Source organism: Aedes aegypti, chromosome 1 (genome assembly GCF_002204515.2).
Source record: "Aedes aegypti strain LVP_AGWG chromosome 1, AaegL5.0 Primary Assembly, whole genome shotgun sequence".
Taxonomy (NCBI): Eukaryota; Metazoa; Arthropoda; class Insecta; order Diptera; family Culicidae; genus Aedes; species Aedes aegypti.
This window is the reverse complement of record NC_035107.1, coordinates 295688527-295709072: the sequence shown is the minus strand read 5'-3', so window position 1 is coordinate 295709072 and position 20546 is coordinate 295688527. Positions and strand designations below refer to the sequence as shown.

At 42.0% G+C, this 20546-nt stretch overlaps 1 protein-coding gene across 3 annotated transcripts in view; it reads left to right on the top strand.

Moving 5' to 3' along the window:
* The first annotated feature begins 4171 nt into the window (after positions 1 to 4171).
* The window catches only part of LOC5568525, a 36610-nt gene continuing 20235 nt past the window's right edge, over positions 4172 to 20546 (top strand). For 2 of the 3 annotated variants that reach the window (XM_021838228.1, XM_021838226.1), the window contains exons 1-3: positions 4172 to 4328; positions 4494 to 5056; positions 8859 to 8935. In XM_021838228.1, coding sequence (XP_021693920.1) covers positions 4892 to 5056; positions 8859 to 8935 — 242 coding nt within the window. In that variant the 5' untranslated portion in view covers positions 4172 to 4328; positions 4494 to 4891. The remainder of the gene's footprint in view (positions 4329 to 4493; positions 5057 to 8858; positions 8936 to 20546) is intronic. The other variant, XM_021838227.1, reaches the window with a different exon arrangement.

Here is a 20546-nt window from a genome sequence, read left to right as displayed (position 1 = left end):
GCAAATTGCCCCAGAATTAGCGAGAAAATTAGGTATACGACAGAGTCTTTTAAGCAGAAATGCATAATATCTGAACATGCTCTAATAAGCGCCTTGTATATAGTAGATTAGGTTAGTTTTAAGGTGTAAATAGTAGTTTTAAGCGAGGGGGGCGACACATCCAGATCACCGTTTAGATGCTCTCTGGGATAAAATCCGATTTTTTATATCAGTGTATTATTCTAGATTTGACGTGCTGACATCTTCTGCTGAACGATGCGTGCAGATTGATGAGATGCATGGAGATGTGAATGGGTGGAAGAAGAATCAATAATGATGTTGATGATGTGGAGCGTAGTGCTACAGTTTTTTGTAAACAGTTTGTAGAAAAGTGAGCTTTTGTGTAAAAAGCGAGTAATTGGTAACTATTTATTTCCAGAACTGCGTTTAAGATGCTAAATTATGAGAAATTTTAAGGTAGTTGTTTTTGTTCTGAGATTATCATTATTTACATGCGAGAAAGCGCTTAATAGAAGCAAATCCGACGACCATGATTACGGTACTGGATTTCGGCTTCCGGAAGGGGTAGGTAAATGTGTTCTGTATTATATACAATTTTACTGATAACCTTTCTAATCTTTAGAGAACTGCACAACCGAAATGTCATCCGTAGATATGATAGACCAATCCTCCCCAAAAACATCGGCTTACAGCTTAACTTGCTGCCTCACAGTTTCGTCAAAGTAAACCCGATAGAACTTACGGAATTCCTAGCTTCCGGAAAGCGAAAAAACTATGGCTCTTATTATTATGTATATTTTAAATCAATAAATTGTTCAGGAATTGTCAGTAATGGCATGTACTGAACAACTAGGGAAATTCATTTTATTAATTAACAATGAAAATTCATTCACTACGAGATTCTTCCGCTGCCCCTCTCGATTCAATGCGCCAGGAGGAACCCCGTCAAAATCAATAAACTGGTCAAAGAACGCTATCTGTGGTCCGCTCATGTCCATCCACAAAGCAACTTGATCGCCGAAATGACATTTGTCCCTCAAGCTACATGCCTCTTCTGGTCATCTTCAGTCGAATCTGCCCGCGCCTCTTGGACCTGGCGCCGAACATGACGCATCTCGTCTCGAAGGCAATCAGTGAACAGCTTCTGCTGGGATATCTAGCCAACACATCCGTTCTATTCATCGTTTCCGGTTGCATCATGGGACCGATGACCAGCATCCTGCTGGAACCGGCCCAAACTTCTGACCACTGGTAAACTAGGAGAACATCTACAAGAGTCTGTTGGACTTGAAATGCGTCATGATGTTCGGGAACATTGCACCGATGATGTTCCCACCTCGCGTGCTCTCTTCCTTATCCGTTTTCCTTCAGCAACAATCTTTTACATACTGGAAAATTCGACTTAGTGACAATGTTGTTGTTGAATTAAATTTATCCTACCACTTCAACCTCTATTTTTAAAAAATAAACTATTATAAGTTACTACAGGTTACTACTAATATTTTTGTGATGTTTCGTTGGTCTTCGTTGCTGATCGCAGACGTCTGAATCAATCCGTTAAAACGCTCATGTAAGATGCGGAAAGATGAGCCGGATTTATGAAGCTGGAAAAAGATGTTTAATAAGATGCCACAGATGAAACAAGATAATATGCTGTGAGAAGATTAATGTTCATCTCAAAGACTGGTCAAAGATATCCTAGTAATCTAATATATCTGGATGTGTCGCCCCCCTCGGTTTTAAGTTTGTATATATTTTCCAAATTCCACCAATCCCACATTTGTGGTGAACTTTATATTTCATTTTATTTCTAAAAAACCATTATTATATTTCAAATCGACCACCAAAGATGAAAAGGCATACTCCTGTATCACTTAAAACTAAATATGTAATCCACAAAAACATGCAATAAAGATTATTGAAAGTCAAAAAAAAAAAAGCTTCTTCCCTCATTCTTCTTTTTGCCGTCAGACTGTGAACACGGTCGACGAGCAAATTTCGAGAGTCATTCGCGTCCTCAGTTCAGTTTTCAATAGGACGCGAATACAACACGCATTAGAACCGAAGAACCACGCATTTCGGAGCCGCAGCAACTGAAGCCGCTCATTTGAGTGCACCAGCCAGCATAATCGTTTTCGGCCAGAAATCGTCGCTACCAGCCAGTGCTCCGCTGTCATTGTCATGCGGGAGGCTAGCGCGGTCATTCTGGTTCATTAGATCGAGCGGCACAGCCGTCACCGTCCGTGTAATATTCCCTAATTTGTACGAGATGGCTGAAGAAAATCGACCAAAGTCGCTTGTTGAAGCGCACATCGTCATCCGCACCGCAAATCTCATCGGGCGAGGCAGATTGAAACCAGTGCGCCGTCAAAATGTGTCCGTGTTACGCAAATTCAACAACTCAATCGGCACTTTTCAGAGCCAACAAATGTGTTTAAAGAGTTGATTGTGTAATATTCCCTAATTTGTTCGAGATGGCTGAATAAAATCGACCAAAGCCGCTTGTTGAAGCGCACATCGTCATTCGCACCGCAAGTCTCATCAGGCGAGGAGGATTGAAACCAGTGCGCCGTCGAAATGTGTCCGTGTTACGCAAATTCAACAACTCAATCGGCCCTTTTGAGAGCCAAAAAATGTGTTTTAAAGAGTTATTTGTATAATATTCCCTAATGTGTTTACCACATACTTGCTATAATCTCTTAATTCATCTCATTCTATCATACAATAATTGATTTATTACGAATAATTGACAATACGGCAATTTGAGGCTGTTTCCGAGGACGCAGCGTAGTTAACGTCATGCAATCGGGTCTTGTACACAACCCCCTCTGATTTTTGTATAGAAATAAAAATAAATTAAAATATAAATTGTATGGCGCGTGAGAAATCTGAAACCCCCTCCCCCCATGAACCTTTATGTAATAAATGGATGGCCCCTAAGGATATTATTTCCATGTAATGTAAGGACTAAAGAATATGATTATCTCTGGGATTATTCATAAGGAACGGTCGCATTTCCCAAGTGATCCATTTCATTCATAATTTTCTTGTCAATTATCGCAGTCATGATCATTGATTAGTTGCGAGTTTGGTGATGCATTCCCTATTACGGACATCATTTTCATACTACAAACAGATCACCCAAAACTCTTTCTCTGTTTATTTGAAGAGCAAAAGTTACCGCCCATGCTTCTTCTTCCATCGACCGGTTCTATCGGTGTTGAAGTGTTAACCGAACCAACCAAATAATAACACTTAATATCCATAATAGATCAGAATTGACATGCAATAAATAGTTTGAAAATTGATTAGATTTTTAGATTTCTAGGTAAATCTTTCATAAGTTCGTGACGGTCCTAAATCAGGAAATAGAAGAAGCTAACGTTATCCAACGTCAACTTGGCGGTCGTATGTTGGAAACAACCTCTTACTTTTTTTTGGGGACGGACCTGGTTAGAACACACGCCTCTCACGCCGAGGACCTGGGATCGAATCCCATCCCCGAGATAGTCACTGACAAAAAATTGTTGTGACGACTTCCTTCGGAAGGGAAGTAAAGCCGTTGGTCCCGAGATGAACTAGCCCAGGGCTAAAAATCTCGTTAATAAAGATAAAAAAAAAAAAAAAAAAAAAACCTCTTACTTTTTTAGAAAAATAATTACAAAATTAGAAATTGTTGACATGCCAAAAACAGTCATAATACGTTCGCCATTTTTTTTTACCTTAAAAATGAAAATTTTACATGTTTTTGCGTCACAGATTTTTACCAAGATTTTTGGAGGTTGACTTAAGATAAAAAAGATTTTTTTAGTCGAAAACACAGATGAGAGTCGGAAAAAATGTGGCAACACTGGTGCTCATACGCACGCACATATGAATCAAATAGGAAGCGCAAATGGACTTATCCACGGTCTTCTTTTATCCTCGACTTTCTTTTTCTTTTCTGCTCTAAATGCGGGCAATGTTTACATTAAATGACATCCAGACCAACATCCGGACAACGAATGTTCAGCGAATGAACACGAAGTGGATGAATGTACAACGAAATCGTTCATTTTTTGTAAACACGGCCCGCAGTAAAGGTTTTCTTCTCGCTGGAAGTTGCAGTGTGACGTCATCGTAGATTAGTTCATAGCAACCAAAACAAAGAATCTGATGAACACCGTGAGTGCTATTTTCGTATTTTCGTAGTTAGTCGAACAAAGCTGCTATTGGAGCTTACCTGCTCACCTGGTTGACATTGGATATCAGATGACGAAGAAAACAAAGCCGAATTCGGCAGTGAATATTGTCCTTAGAGGTAGAACATCCAGTGGAATTAACTCCAGGTAAGTGTCGTGGCTCGACGCGAGAGAGTCCTGACCTCACGTACGCCAAGTAGCACACGACAAGCCAAAGGCCTGTCCTGCTCTTATCGCTTACTCATTGTAAAGAGACGAACAAGTCACAACAAACAAATACCTATACGTAAGTACATTTTTATTTCCGAACAGCAGCAGCTGGATCGCGTATCATTATCACTGAAGCTGGTTCGGGCTGCTTCTCCGGGCGGCAAGATTCAGTGTAGAGGAAATCAAGCGTAACTCGGCGGCAGCATCCACGATCAGTAATCGCCAAGGACTCGATCGCGTAACAACTTCTCGGTGAACGATCGCTTCCAGAATACAGCAGAGGAAACATTATTTCGGAAAATGTTGATTCCCATGTGAGCCGTTGATACATTGTACCCCACTTGACGGTGGTTCAACAAATCTGTGCCACAAGAAAGTTGCAAAGCCCCCGAGTCCCCACCATAAATCTTGCTCGCGGGGCACAAATATTGACCGAAGACTTCGACTGTTATTTACACACGACGCCGCTAGCCTCTAAACCAGCCAAACCCTCGGAAATTATGGCGTCGGATAGCTTGCCGTCTTCCTGCGCTCGGATCGGAATTCTGTGGAAGAACTATCTGAATACCAGCAATGACGATCGCGGACTGGACGACGATGGCGATCACAACAACTACAACGACGACGATATGGGATCCTCGCCGCCGTTTGTCGGTGCAAGCAAGGTAATTGCGTCTTTTTAATTTTTACTTGGCGGTACTTTTTATGGCTTAGAATAATTCATAATTATACAGTGATGAATCGAAATCCGTACGATTCGTTTGAATAGTAGGCGGATTTAGATTCGCTCCCAAAGTGAATGAGTTTTGATTTGAAGATTTTCATCCTAGTAACCCGATCATTAGTGTTTAACAAACTTATAACAACCTGAGATACACTCCCACGGTGCCCGACAGACCGTTATTATGCAAAAAAATTGTCCATCAAATTTGAGCACAGGGCTCGGTTCCTTAGGTCATTCTGCACATCTAGGCCAATTTTTTAAAAAAATCCCTAGGAGAAATCTCGATAAATCTTGATATAAACTTTTTTACTTAGAAATTCAATATGATCCATATTAAAATTTTGCAATAGCACTGAAAAAAAAAACTACAAAAACACTCAACATGTTGGCAAAACTGTTCTCAACTAGTATATAACGGTTACCGTTGTTATAGCTATAGTTGTTATAGAAGTATGCCTTATGTTTTTACATGGCTTAAACCAGTAAGCTTAGTTTAATGGAATGAAATCAAAGAAATTAATTCCAGTATATAATTGATGGCACGATAACCGTGAAACATTCAATGCTTAATATTTTTAATTTATAGTTTTTTTTTCTCGACTTTTACACTAAGTGACCAGCCCACCAAAGTCTGCCGTATTTATTTTGCTTAATAAAATTTGCTTTCTTGTACACCTGACACTACTCTTGATGTTTACGTCTAGTTTTCCACCGAGTATTGCAGCACTTTACGTAAAATATATCCTGTTCAAAATTCTTGGCCACAACAGGATGATAACTACACGTGAAAAATGATTGTCATATATATGACATGACATAGGTCACAAGTGTTCGAAGATTAACAGTTTCAAACAAATCCCCAATAAGTACTTCTTTAGTATCAATATCACTAGGACTTCCACTCTATGTACCTGCAATTATTTACTTCGTTTTATTTTTTCGGGATTTCTTCGTCAATCTGTTTATGATTTATAGGTCGCGTTCAGCTCAGAAACGAAAATCTAGTTGCTGCAGCAACTAGCATGAAAATAAGACTTGAAGCCGATGAAGCTGGCAAATACAATCAAGTGCAAGAATTGTTGACGAGGAGCTTATTTTTTGTAAATTTACATGAAATGAAAAGAGATGAGCTTCAGAGTTTAATGTTCAACATTGCGTTTTGTCGCAAATACTCCTTGATTTTGCAGACGGTGACTTTATTGGAGTCGATCGCAGTGCAGTAAAGCAGGTTTTCAGTATTTTACAGATGGACAACTAGGATAAACTTGTAATGACATTCACCCTACCCAAACGTATATGGTTGCATGTAGAGAAAGAAGCTGGGTGAGGTGTGTTGGTGCTAAAGCAAAGCTTTATGGAGATGTAGATGATTTTGTTGAGGAGCCATATAACACATATAATAATGTTTCTCGTGTAGTAAAAACACGTGTACTGGTTGTGAATATCTCCTTTTACGGATTACGTAACCAGCTTAGGGACCTGCAACTTGCAAAGGGAAACTGCTTGATAAAGGCTTATCTGACTTCATAGATCCATTCCCAATGATAGCTGAATAAAAACTTAGTAAGCTACAATGCGGTTTATACATCCTCTTTACAGCTGAATAAACCGTAGTTCAGCTACCAATGTTACCTGGATTTTTTCGTTAACAACTTCGCCAAAACACTTCGCGATCCTTTATCGTACAACAGTGAAAAGTGTATGATAATAATGCAAAGAGAGCAACAATTAATGCAAGCATGCCTTTATGAAACATAATAGTCAATTTGCCCTGTATAAAACGCTTATTCTTGGCTTTAAGCACATTTATTTGAGAACAGGAGCGAAAACTGTTGAGCAAATAAAATAAGCAAACTTCAGTGAGCTGGTCATTTAGTGAGAATGCCGTAAGAAAAAGATGCATCATTCAGGTGGAGGTCAACAGCCCCGTGGAAAACATCTGCGTATATTCTATCAGAATGAATGACGTGAGCGAACCAGAGCAACCAAATCATTCCAGATTTGAAACAAACAGTTGATACTAGCTCTAATTTACTATAAAAGAATTCACATGGCTTATCTTCTAATTAGTATTGTGCTACATTTATTCTCAAATCGTTTTTTTTTTTTTTTTTGAAATAACAACATTGTTAATTGGTTTGATTAAGCTTTCAATCAGTTCAACATAGAAAACAACAATAAATTGAATGTAAACCAGTGAACTATGTAAAAACATACTTTAGTCACTCCGGTAAGTTAAGTCTAAATTATAACAATTACAATAATTATATCAACGGTAACAATTTTATATTGATAGAGAAAAGTCTGGCCAACTTTTTGAGCGTTTTTGTAGATTTTTTCAGTGCTATTGCAAAAATTTAATATGGATCATATTTAAATTTTTAGTCAAAAATTTCAAATCAAGATTTCTCGAGATTTCTCCTAGGAATTTTTAAAAATTTGACCAGAGGTGCAGAATGACCTAAGGAATCGAGCCTTGCGCTCAGCTTACATGGACATTTTTTTTTTTGCATAATAACGGTCTGTCGGGGCACTCCCGTTCAAAGGTTTGGGATAAACCCTTAAAATATACAAAAGAATATTGTCCAGAGAGATTATCTCTGTGATCACACGTCTAACTAAAACTCTTAGCTCATTCAAAAAACAATGAGGTTACTGTTTTTCAACAACAATTATAAATTTAACTTAAAATTATGACCTTTTTCATTGAGTGCTAAGTATACATATATTGAGTATAAGAAAAAAATATTTATATAAAATTGAAAAATAAAGCCAGCGCTTGGAAAAAAAAACACAACTACAAAAACTCATATTTTTGTATTTAATATCGCTTGTGCCACTATAGGAACACATGTGGCTATAGTAGCGCTATTTCTAATTTCTGTTCCTATAGTAGCACTAGTCTCGCGGCGTAGGTAAAACACAAATCATAATCGAGTTTTTACAAAACTTTTATATTTTAAAAAGTATCGATAAGCTTACAACTGATGTCAAAATAATCTTAATTCTTCAATTATGTTGTTTAATAGACAATAGTTTCTCTTACTAGTGCTATAAAAAAAAAAAAACATTGGATCTATTGTAGGTGCAGGAAAGCCTAAATTTCAAGTAATACTATTTATTCCGATCATTATAACTAAATCGAGCTATGAATCAATGGTTCTCAAATAAATAGCACTACTAAGCATCTACTAAGGGTACATCGACCCTATTTTAGTAACTTGAAAATAGTTTTCCTAACAGCGGCTTTACGAACCAAGATTAGAGTAATAACTGACAATTAGTTTCCATACAGACATTTCTTTAAGCCTGCTTGTTGCCTGAATGTATAATTCATCAACACTACATTACTTCCTCACACCTATCTGAACTTATATTATTTTTTATGTGACGTTTCCCCTGAAAAGCAACATATTTAAATATAACAAGCATTGATATGTTTAACAATTGATGATATAATTATGTTACAATTTTGTTACGCATTCCTGATCGGGAATTCATAACTGGTTTCATTCTGGTGATTGAACTCAACTCAAGGATTGCATTACTTATGCTGTTCAATCAATTTCATGTATACCTCTAGAAAGGATTTTGAAACTTTGACGACCATTCCCTTTAAAATCGTATTCATTTTGACCCCTTGCATGATGTAATTGGGGTGACTCCGGGGTTCAACTTTCCGGTTAATAACTGCAAAGATTATCTCCCAGTCTTTTAATTCACAACCGCATTGATTTTTTCAGACTGCATGGTTGGAGGTGTTCCTGTATGAGTTCGGGAAGCTGAACGATGAACGGCGGGCGTACTTTCAGCGATCAAAGTGAGTACACACACAATATACCTACTTAAAATACGAGTACAGCACATAAGAATGGTGCAAGTAGCGGGAATTGCATGTTTGTTTGTACGAATAATTACGTTGGTTGGTGAACAAGTAAATCAAAGCAAATGTTGCAAGAAGGGAAACAGGCTTATCATCGAGCAGTAACGGCAAGATGAGCGACAGGGGAACGATTATCAGCGCGCTGTGCTTTCATTCTAGTTTGTCACTCGAAGGCAACATCATTCATAGGGAGTCGATACCGGTTATGGACCCTTTGCGTATTATGGACCCCCTACAGAAAAACATAAAATTAACACTCAAAGCAACTTTATTCCTATGAAAATCCACCGGGAGAACTTCGATTACATTGTTAATCAGCAGTTTCAGGCAAAATATTTGGTTTGAGACGCATAAATATTTGATATTTGAACAGTTTTGTAAATGAAACCGCACAAGAGGGTCCATAATACGCATTTCCAGGTGGGTCCATAATAGGCTCGTCGGCAGCGAGCCGGATTACATGGGAATCAAATGGAGGGTCCATAATACGCAACGACAAATTTGTAAACAATCCTATTATGGACCCCGGGAGGGTCCATAATAGGCATTCGGACAAAAGTTTTTCAAATGCATATTTCGCTGGAAAAATCGAATGATTTTGTATGTTTCATAGACGTACTATGAAGTAAAGACATTGAATTTGTTGTTAGACTCCACAAAACGTATATGCGTCTGAGATATCATTGCGGAAAAGCGTCTAGAATGAATTTCAGCTACTAAGGGGTCCATTACTAGCATTGAAACCCTATATAGTTTTGACATCGATCAACCAACGCAGTGCGATGACCACTATGGCTTCACGTGGCTTTACCACAAACAACTTTTTATTTTCGATCGTGGATCGTAATCTGATACCTACCTGTTTGGTGGCAAAGAGAGAATGCTTTCTAATAGCCATTGCCGCAACACGTTGCAAAAAATCGTTATTAATCCATAAAGGTAGCTGCCTGTATCTGACTTACAATAATTTATAGGGGACAGAATTATTCCCGCTAACTTATATATTCATACTAATGTAGATTCCAAATTAAGGATTGATGATGGAGGACATTGCTAATAATTTTAAACATCATTTGACCGGAAAGTTTTTCGCTTCAAAAAATTTCTATGTTTTTACATGTCTTACATTTTTTTAGCTTTTTTATTACTAACCCCTAAAGTATAGTATGAATATCTATTTATACCTTTTAGTTAATAGAATTCTGTGAGGAATCTATTAATCAATTCCTGAAGGAAAATGTGGAGTTATTCCTGGATTTATTTTCGAAGGAATCCCTGTAGAATTTTCCATTGAGTATTCCTCAAGCTCCCTCAAAACCCCCTGTAAAACTTTCCTAAAGAAAATCAAAGTTTTTTTTCGAAAACTTCTAGATGAATTCTTAGAAAAACTTCTTTATGAATCAACGATCGATGTATCAGTGATTCCTTTCCTGGAGGAATGCCTTCAAAGAAAAATTTCAAAGCGAAATCTAGATGAGAAAAATCACATGGAGAAATTATTTGAGGAACTAAAGGGTAAGTTCCATTACATAACAAACAATTGTTTTCTCTGACAAGGCTGTCTCCGAGATTTTAATTCTTGAAAGAATTCCTACGAGAATTCTGGAAGATTCCAATTTGCAGTTGAATACCAGACTATGGTATTCCATACGAGATAATTTGCAATACTTACTACCTGAATGAGATATGAAAGAGCTTTGCATAATAGATATAAATAATATCAAATGGTCGGTGTTCAGACAGATTGACTGGCCTTGTAAAGATGAGTCAAGGAATCCATCCATTCTGATTTTTCCGGTACTATTTTGATACAGATGATTCATCAAATAGTTAAGTTCCATTATTACAGCAAACAATGCAAATATTTTGTTATTTCAAATGCTTGGAGTAAGTTTTCCTGAAATCATTAAATAACACTTGATCAAGTCTGTCTAAATATCGATCAATTAACCTTTGTGTCCCTGACCTACAGGGGATAGACAAAATAATAGGCAAAATTTTGCCTAATTTCAAATGCTTATAACTTTATGAAAAATGTATGCAATTGGATGCATCTGGATGCAGTCGACAGCAAATTTGGTCTAGTTTACTTGACCATGCATATTGGCCACCGGACACCGGAGATGTTCCGGATTTTTCAAGGTCATGTTTAAAAGCCATTTTTTTGTCGCTTGTAATGTTTGTGCGTTGTGAAGTTGTATAGATGTAATTTACCTAGAAACAAAAACTAATATGAAGTTTAATGCCGGTGGACGCATTACGATTCGTTGAAAATCTTCCGAAATATGACCATTTCCGTAAAACAGGTTCTGGAAAATATGATTAGTCATGTTTGTATTTCCAATCATGTCCGGAGCTATATCCAAGTGATTATCAAACTTCAAGATGATGCTTCCGGCAGTATATTCAGAACCATTAGACGCACTGACCACTCGATAGTAGATTACAGGTGCTCTGGAGGAAGTGGCCAATTAGGAACATGTTTGGAACCATATCAATATGGGTATCAAACTTCAAGATTTTTGAAGGTGATAATTCCTAAAGTATTCCAGGTGCCTTAGTTTCATGACCTGTACCGGTAATCCAACTCGGACAGTCGGTTCCGGATTTATATGGTTGTCCCGTTCATAACTATTTTGCAAGGGTTAAACAAAACTATAGTGTTTGTATCTGAATCATGAACGATTAGGATATTCCTACTCTTTCAACTCATTTGTACCATTCTGGCCGGTTCCGGATTCCCTAGAACCTGTTCCTGGGCCATCAGTTGGAGACCAAAATGTGATCAGAACAAACCATATCATGCGACACATCAATTTTTAAGATTTCACAACGAGAGTATAATACAATGCATACTGAGTAATTGTACGCAACATAGGGTCGGTCATCTACAAGTACTTTCGGCCAATTCCGGGACCCTGGAAAATGACGTCACAATCCGATGAAAATGTGATCAGAACGAACCCTATCAAGCGACACATCAATCTTCAAGTTTTTTCACCATTAAAGCCTGTCCACGTTAAATTTCGGACACCCAAATAATGGCAGCAAAAAAAAGTTACTCATAATTCAACAAAAACAATTGTTTATTTCAGAATAAAAGAGTTATATCTACAAAATAAACAGTTGACAAGGATGTTAATCCTTCTTTCTGTAAAATTCTCGAACTTTCTGTGGTACACCCGCCATCCGTGTCCGAAATTTATCGTGGACAGGCTTTAGTATAAAACGATGCATATTAAGTAATTTCATGCAACTTAATGTCATTTATAAGTACTTCAGGATGTTCTGGAGCCGAGTCAGGAACCCTGGAAACGGACATCAATCCAATGATTGCAAACCCTATCATGCGATACATCAATCTCTAAGATTTTTCGCCGGGAGTATAATGCGATGCAAACTGAATAATTTCTTGCAACATAGCGGAAAAGGACATTAATCCGATGATTGCAAACCTTATCATGCGCCACATTAATTCATCAAGTAGCTCGGGATTGGCTTCAGAACATCCCGAAAGTACATATAAATGATCCTATGTTGCTAGAAATAATTCAGTATAAATTGTATCATATTCCTGACGAAAAATCTTGAAGATTGATGTTTGCGAGAAAATGTAACGATGTGCAATTACTTACGATAAATGATCGCAGCAAGCCATGCGCGCGACCGGTTGCGTTTTGAATTTGTGCCACGTTAACCTCTTATCGTTTTTTTTTTGATACGGCTGGTGAAAATTAGATTCGGCGGATGGTATTATGCCACGTGCAAATGTTCTGTGGAAACATGTTTTTCAAAATGATAAAAGTGATTATATCTGATTATATCTGTGGCACGGTAAATGGCTGGGCATGGCGTACCATTGGTACCTCGCGTACCTACAGGAATAAAATAGACCCCATTGTGTGGTCCTTAGCCTCTTGCCCAGCAACTCCTATCCCTACCTCCTCGTGGTACTGGCCGGGGTACAAGTAACCTTGGGGAAGATCGGGTAACCAACCCCCGGTGGGAACTTTGGTCGTATGCTGACAGGGAAGGGGGGGTTTGCTTCTGCAAACCTTGAGCGTCTGTACTCCATGTTAGGAGCGGCTCACAGCAGCGTCTGTTCCCCATGTCAGGGGCGGCTGATCATCGTCCGAGTGCCAGAGAAGGACTCTAAGCTAAACTGCGCACTATGGCCCTCCGAACATATAGGGGGAATGGTCCTCCGGAAATCGAGGGGGTTGGTGTCAGGCCCTGCAAGCCAGCCGTAAAAATACACCAGCATAGGAACGTCAACGAGAGAATACGGACCGGAACAATCGGCAAAGACCACAGCGACGAAAATGGACTTGCGATTGGAAACTCGGTACGTGGAACTGCAAATCTCTCAACTTCATCGGAAGCACACGCATACTCTCCGATGTACTGAAGATCCGCGATTTCGACATCGTAGCGCTGCAGGAGGTGTGCTGGACAGGTTCGATGGTGCGAACGTTTAGAGGTAATCATACCATCTACCAGAGCTGCGGCAACACACGTGAGCTGGGAACAGCTTTTATAGTGATGGGTGATATGCAGAGGCGCGTGATCGGGTGGTGGCCGATCAACGAAAGAATGTGCAAGTTGAGGCTCAAAGGCCGGTTCTTCAACTTCAGCATCATAAACGTGCATAGCCCTCACTCCGGAAGCACTGATGATGACAAGGACGCATTTTACGCGCAGCTCGAACGCGAGTACGACCGCTGCCCAAGCCACGACGTCAAGATCATCATAGGAGACTTAAACGCTCAGGTTGGCCAGGAGGAGGAGTTCAGACCGACGATTGGAAAGTTCAGCGCCCACCAGCTGACGAACGAGAACGGCCTACGACTGATAGATTTTGCCGCCTCCAAGAACATGGCCATTCGCAGCACCTACTTCCAGCACAGCCTCCCGTATCGATACACCTGGAGATCACCACTGCAGACGGAATCACAAATCGACCACGTTTTGATCGATGGACGACACTTCTCCGATATTACCGACGTCAGAACCTATCGTGGCGCTAACATTGACTCCGACCACTACCTGGTGATGGTGAAACTGCGCCAAAAACTATCCGTCATTAACAATGTACGGTATCGACGCCCGCCTCGGTATAACCTAGCACGACTGGCCCAACCGAACGTCGCTGCCGCATACGCGCAGCATCTCGAGGTAGCGTTGCCGGAAGAGGGCGATCTTGACGAAGCCCCTCTTGAGGACTGCTGGAGCAACCTAAAAGCAGCCATCAACAACGCAGCCGAGAGCATCGTCGGGTACGTGGAAAGGAGGACATGTGACGATTGGTTCGACGATGAATGCAGGCAGGTTTTGGAGGAGAAGGATGCAGCGCGGGCTGCAATGCTGCAGCAAGGAACGCGACAAAACGTGGAGCGATATAAAAGAAAACGAAAGCAGCAAACCCGCCTATTTCGGGACAAAAAGCGCCGCCTGGAAGAAGCGGAATGTGAAGAAATGGGACAGCTGCATCGTTCACAAGAAACGCGAAAGTTCTACGAGAAGCTTAACGCATCCCGAAAAGGCTTTGTGCCGCGAGCCGAAATGTGTAGGGATAAGGACGGAAGCATCTTGACGGACGGACGTGAGGTGATTGAAAGGTGGAAGCAGCACTACGATGAACACCTGAACGGCACGGAGAACACAGGCGCCGAGGGTCACGACAGCGGAGGAAGTGGCTACGTCAGCACGGCGGATGAAGGAAACCAACCTGTCCCCACATTGAGGGAAGTTAAGGATGCCATCAACCAGCTCAAGAATAACAAGGCCGCTGGTAAGGATGGCATTGGAGCTGAACACATCAAAATGGGCCCGGAGAGGTTGGCAGCCTGTCTGCACCGGTTGATTGTCAGAATCTGGGAAACGGAACAGCTGCCGGAGGAGTGGAAACAAGGGGTCATATGCCCCATCTACAAGAAGGGCGACAAACTGGAATGTGAAAAGTATCGTGCGATCACTATCCTGAATGCCGCCTACAAAGTGCTATCCCAGATTATCTTCCGTCGTCTATCACCAATAACAAATGAGTTTGTGGGAAGTTATCAAGCTGGTTTCATCAACGGCCGCTCGACAACGGACCAAATCTTCACTGTACGGCAAATCCTCCAGAAATGCCGTGAATACCAAGTCCCAACGCATCACTTGTTCATCGATTTCAAAGCGGCTTATGATAGCATCGACCGCGAAGAGCTATGGAAAATCATGGACGAATACAGCTTTCCCGGGAAGCTCACAAGACTAATAAGAGCAACGATGGACAGTGTGCAGAATAGCGTGAAGATTTCGGGCGAACATTCCAGTTCGTTCGAATCCCGCCGGGGACTTCGACAGGGTGATGGACTTTCGTGCCTGCTGTTGGCGAAACCACTGGGCTGTTTCCTAACCCGTTGAAGTGAGTTCCTGAGTATGCCACTCGCTTTAATTGTCCGTCATGCGTTGACAGCTTTGGGGAAACGTCATTGGGAAGATATGTTCATGATCATTCAAAAGCAAACATTTCGAACAATAGAAAGTGAAGATAGAAGGTCGATTTATTGAAGCTAAAGTTAATCCTAAAGTAAAATTCATTGAATTCCTATTATAATTGAATTTATGTACAATTTGTGCAATAGCCAGGTAGATATATATCCTAAATTATAAATGCATTACTCTAAACCTATAAACTACTATCACAGATTGAATTTAGTACGGAGAAAACAGTGAGGACAAATATAACCTAAAATTAGTAAAGAACACCAAATGTAAGTAAACCTTATAAAACTATGAATTTGTCTAAAACTAACATGCAAAATAAAATTCTAGCTTGAAGCTGTTTCTAACGGACTCGCTATCAGGATTGTTCATTCCCGTCCGAACTGAAAGTTCTCCCCAACAAAATCTTCAAGATTTGCGATTGATTCGATGTCCACGTGGTAGTCATCCGGCATAGGAATGGATCCTTCGGAGAGCCACTGTATGTTGTGCAATCGACCAAACAACGTCGACAACCTGGTGCAGTGTGACCGTTGTGATGGATACGTGCATTACTCGTGTGCAGAGGTGGGAGATTCGATTGCCGACCCTGATCGGAGTTTCACCTGTAAGAGGTGCGTCGAAAACGATGATATCGTCACTGTTTCCTCACATCGCACGAGCCATGTAAGCTCCTTACGAACCTCTCGTAGTAGTAACTCAGCACGGATAGCATTACGACTGCAACAGCTAGAGAAGGAGAAGGAAAACCGCCTCCGAGAACTCGAAGACGCAGAGAAGTTCCAGAGGTTGCGACGTCAGGTCGAGGTGGAATTTGAGCAGCAACAATTTGCCATTCTAGATGCACAGCTACAAGAGGAAGATGAACATCGCAGCTTTAGAAGTAGAGTGAGTTCTAAGCAGATCCGAGATAGTACCAGGGAGTGGGTCAGTGCGTCGAAACCGACTGATGTAGTGAATGCCCAGATAGCTACGACGTCGACTCACTTATGTTCCTCCCAGTTGGGTGGAACCCAGCAGAACGCTGATGTCGCATCCATAGATCAGATCGCATCAACAGCAACTAATACCGAGCAAGCAAAAGAGGCAATCCGAACACCGCCGACAGGGGCACAGCAAGGAAGGGCGCCTATAACGTCGACGAGCGCAATCGGTGCATTTAGCGAGCAACAAACCACTCAAATCATCGAACACCAGGGAGAGGCATCGCCAGCTATCATCGGGCCAAGGGCAGACATGCCAGTCGAAACCGTTCCATCATCCCATAGGCATACTGGGGTGCCGAAGACAAATGCGTTTGTACAGCAAAAAACAGCAGAATCTCTGATGAGGGCCAACTTGGAGACGCTATCTCTCGTGGATGGAGCACGTATTGAGAACCCTATCACTGCAGGTTTGTCTACGGAGAGTCAGGTGAGAACTAGTGTCAGTACGTTGCACGTAAGGTTACAGCCTATAGCTGAGGTAACTAGTACACCTTTAATACCATCAATAAAACGAAGCGTAGATAGTCAGTCAGGGCATAAGGCACACCACAAAATTATTGCCCAGCCAAGCAATCAGTTAGGAGTAGTTCAGGGCCAACTAACACGAAATCCTAACACGGTTCCTGGGGCAGAATCGGGTGAACCTCCTCCGGGGTTGAACGTAACAGGGCAAATACCGCTGTCAAAATTCGCGCAGTTAGGCAAATCGAAAAAGGCTGTGCTCCAACCGCCATTGGAGCGAAAGCGTTTAAACGATCCGAATCCGTCCGCTATTATACCCGGTCAGTGTAATGAGTCAACCCTGTTATCTTTGCCACCAACGGGTTACCAGCACTTTAGTGCGTCAAATCGCCAAGAATTACCACCAACATCGGGCCGTGAGCAGTATACAGTGACAAGTGCTAAACATCAATCAGTGATTCAACCACCTCCTGGATACGAAAATTTCGTGAGGAAACCGACTGCAGCATCTGGGATTCAGCCGTGGTCATCAGTCCCTCAGCCTGGAACAAGCAATCTCCAGCCATCATTGCCACATCAACCAGGATACGGCTATCCGGGGTATAAGCTGAATTCGACTGAGTACATGCCGTCAACAAGTCATCCCAGGCTGGAGAATCAACCTGAACAACAGATGTACTCGGAACCACTGTCGCAGTTTAGTCATCAGTTCGTGCCCGATCAGCCGAATCAATCGCGTCGAACAGGGCCCACAGCAGAGCAAATGGCTGCTCGGCAAGTCATCCCAAAGGAATTGCCTGTATTTTCCGGAGATCCTCAGGATTGGCCTCTGTTCCTGAGTTCCTTCAATAACTCGACGGAAGCATGCGGGTACAACGATGCCGAAAATTTGGCAAGGCTCCAACGCTGTTTACGTGGACATGCGCTGGAGAGCGTGAGAAGTCGATTGCTGATTCCGGAGTCAGTGCCGTACGTACTTGCGACGCTGGAGCGTTTATACGGCAGACCGGAAGTGATTATCAATGCACTTCTAAAACGAATGCGGGAAATTCCTTCGCCTCGTGGCGATGATCTGAAAACCCTTATCAAATTTGGAATGGGTGTTGAGAACTTGGTGGAGCACATGATTCTTGCCCAACAATTCCAGCACATCAGCAACCCAATGTTGCTCCAAGAGATGGTAGATAGGCTTCCGCCTAACCTGAAGCTACAGTGGGCGGCCTACAAGCGCAACTACAATCCAGTGAACATGGCAACGTTCAACGGTTTCATGAAGGATCTAGTGACGATGGCCAGCGACGTCACTCTACTGACCAGTGTAGGGCAGCTGCCAGCAGAAAAATACGACAGGGGAAGACGCGAAAAATCCTCTAAGGAAAAGTTTTTTGTCCATCAACAATCCCCCGCTTCAACGGACATGTCTGGGGCCGAATCAAGCGGTTCCATCCCTAAACCCTGCGTCAACTGCTCCAAAACAGATCATCGTATTGCCGAGTGTCCAGTATTCAAACGACTGACTGTGGATGAAAGATGGAAGGTTTTGCGGCAGAAAGGGCTCTGTCGAATATGCTTAGTTCCACATCGATCATGGCCTTGCCGGTCAAAACAAGAATGCGGAGTTGAAGGTTGTCGCATGCGCCATCATGCTCTACTGCACTTAAGAAAAGCGGCATCTGGAGTACCCTCATCGACAACAGCAGCGGAAAGGAACGTCGTCCACCAGAATCACCATTCAGTTACTTCTTGTGCTCTGCTGCGCTATTTGCCTGTGACATTGCACTTCAATGGAAAGAGTGTGGAAATATTCGCGTTCTTAGATGATGGATCTTCGTCAACAATGATGGATGCGGAGGTAGCGGAACAGCTAGGTGTAGTAGGACTTGCTGAACCGTTGTATTTAGGCTGGACAGGCGATATATCAAGAACGGAAAAAGACTCCCAGCATATAAGAGTCGCGATATCCGGATTCAACAAGGCCAAGGAGTTTCCACTGAAAGCCAGGACTGTAGGACAATTAAAACTCCCGAGCCAAACAGTGAACTACGAGGAACTTTGTTTGGATCATCCATACCTTAGAAAGCTACCTCTGTCCAGCTACACCAATGCCGCACCTCGACTTATTATTGGCGTAGACAACGCTAAGCTAATCAGTGCTCTTAAAAGCCGTGAAAGCAGAACTGGACAACTAGTTGCAGTTAGAACTCGACTAGGATGGTGCCTCTATGGACGACATGCCACCACTGACAGCAGCCTTGTAGACTACGTGAACACGCATATGGAGTTGCACGAAGCAGACACAGATTTGCACAATCTGTTCAGGCAATTTATGGCGGTCGATGAAGCAATCGTCAAACGGAGTCCACTTTCAAACGAGGATAAGAGAGCTTTGGATATTCTACAGAAAACAACCAGAAGAGTAGACGGAAGACTGGAAACTGGACTGTTGTGGCGGAGCGATGAGCCTTCTCTTCCAGATAGCTACGATATGGCTATCCGTAGAATGGAAGCCCTTGAGCGTAAATTGTCGAAGGATGACCAACTGCGGGAAAAAGTCAGAGGGTTGATTGAGGAGTACCTTGCGAGCGGATATGCTCATCGGATTACAACGGCAGAGCTGGATACTACGGAACCAGGACGTGTGTGGTACTTGCCCCTGGGGGTAGTGAGGAATCCACGCAAACCAGAAAAGGTCCGTCTGATTTGGGATGCTGCAGCCCGAGCCAAAGGAATTTCGTTCAACGATATGGTGTTGAAAGGACCGGATCTGTTGACTGCTCTTCCAGTTGTTCTATTACGCTTCCGTCAGAAAAGCGTGGCATTCAGTGGAGACATTAAAGAAATGTTTCATCAGTTTCGGATTCGGAAGGAGGACAGACAAGCGCAAAGATTCCTATATCGGGAAAACCCTGGAAAACCACCACAGATCTTCGTGATGGATGTTGCCACGTTTGGCGCTGCGTGCTCACCTTGCATTGCGCAGTATTTAAAAAACAAAAATGCTGAGGACTACAAAGAGCAGTATCCGGAAGCAGCTCGTGCCATCATCGAAAACCACTATGTAGATGATTTTCTGGATAGTGTTGACACGGTGGATGAAGCAGTGGAGCTCATCGAAGATGTGAAGTATGTTCACGCCCAAGCAGGGATGGAAATTCGGAACTTTGCATCCAATTCTTCCGAGGTTCTTGAGCGTATTGGAGAAGCCAGCAGAACTCAACAGAAGTCGATCAACCTTGAAGCGAATATGGAAAGGGTTCTTGGCATGGTATGGAATCCGTCCGAAGATACGTTCACGTTCGAGCTGGACCTGAAGGAAGAGGTGCAGAACATCGTAGCGAACAAAATAGCACCAACGAAGCGACAAGTTTTGCGAACAGTGATGTCTCTATTTGATCCGTTGGGTCTGGTGGCGCATTTTGTTGTGCACGGAAAGCTTATCATGCAGCGAATCTGGAGGGAAGGATTAGACTGGGATGAACAAATAAGCGGCGAAGTACTAGAAGACTGGTGTAAATGGAGCAGATTGTTGACGAAACTTAACGAAGTTACTGTTCCAAGATGCTTCTTTTCTGGAAACGGTAGAGCTCACAACGATGCGCAGATTCACATGT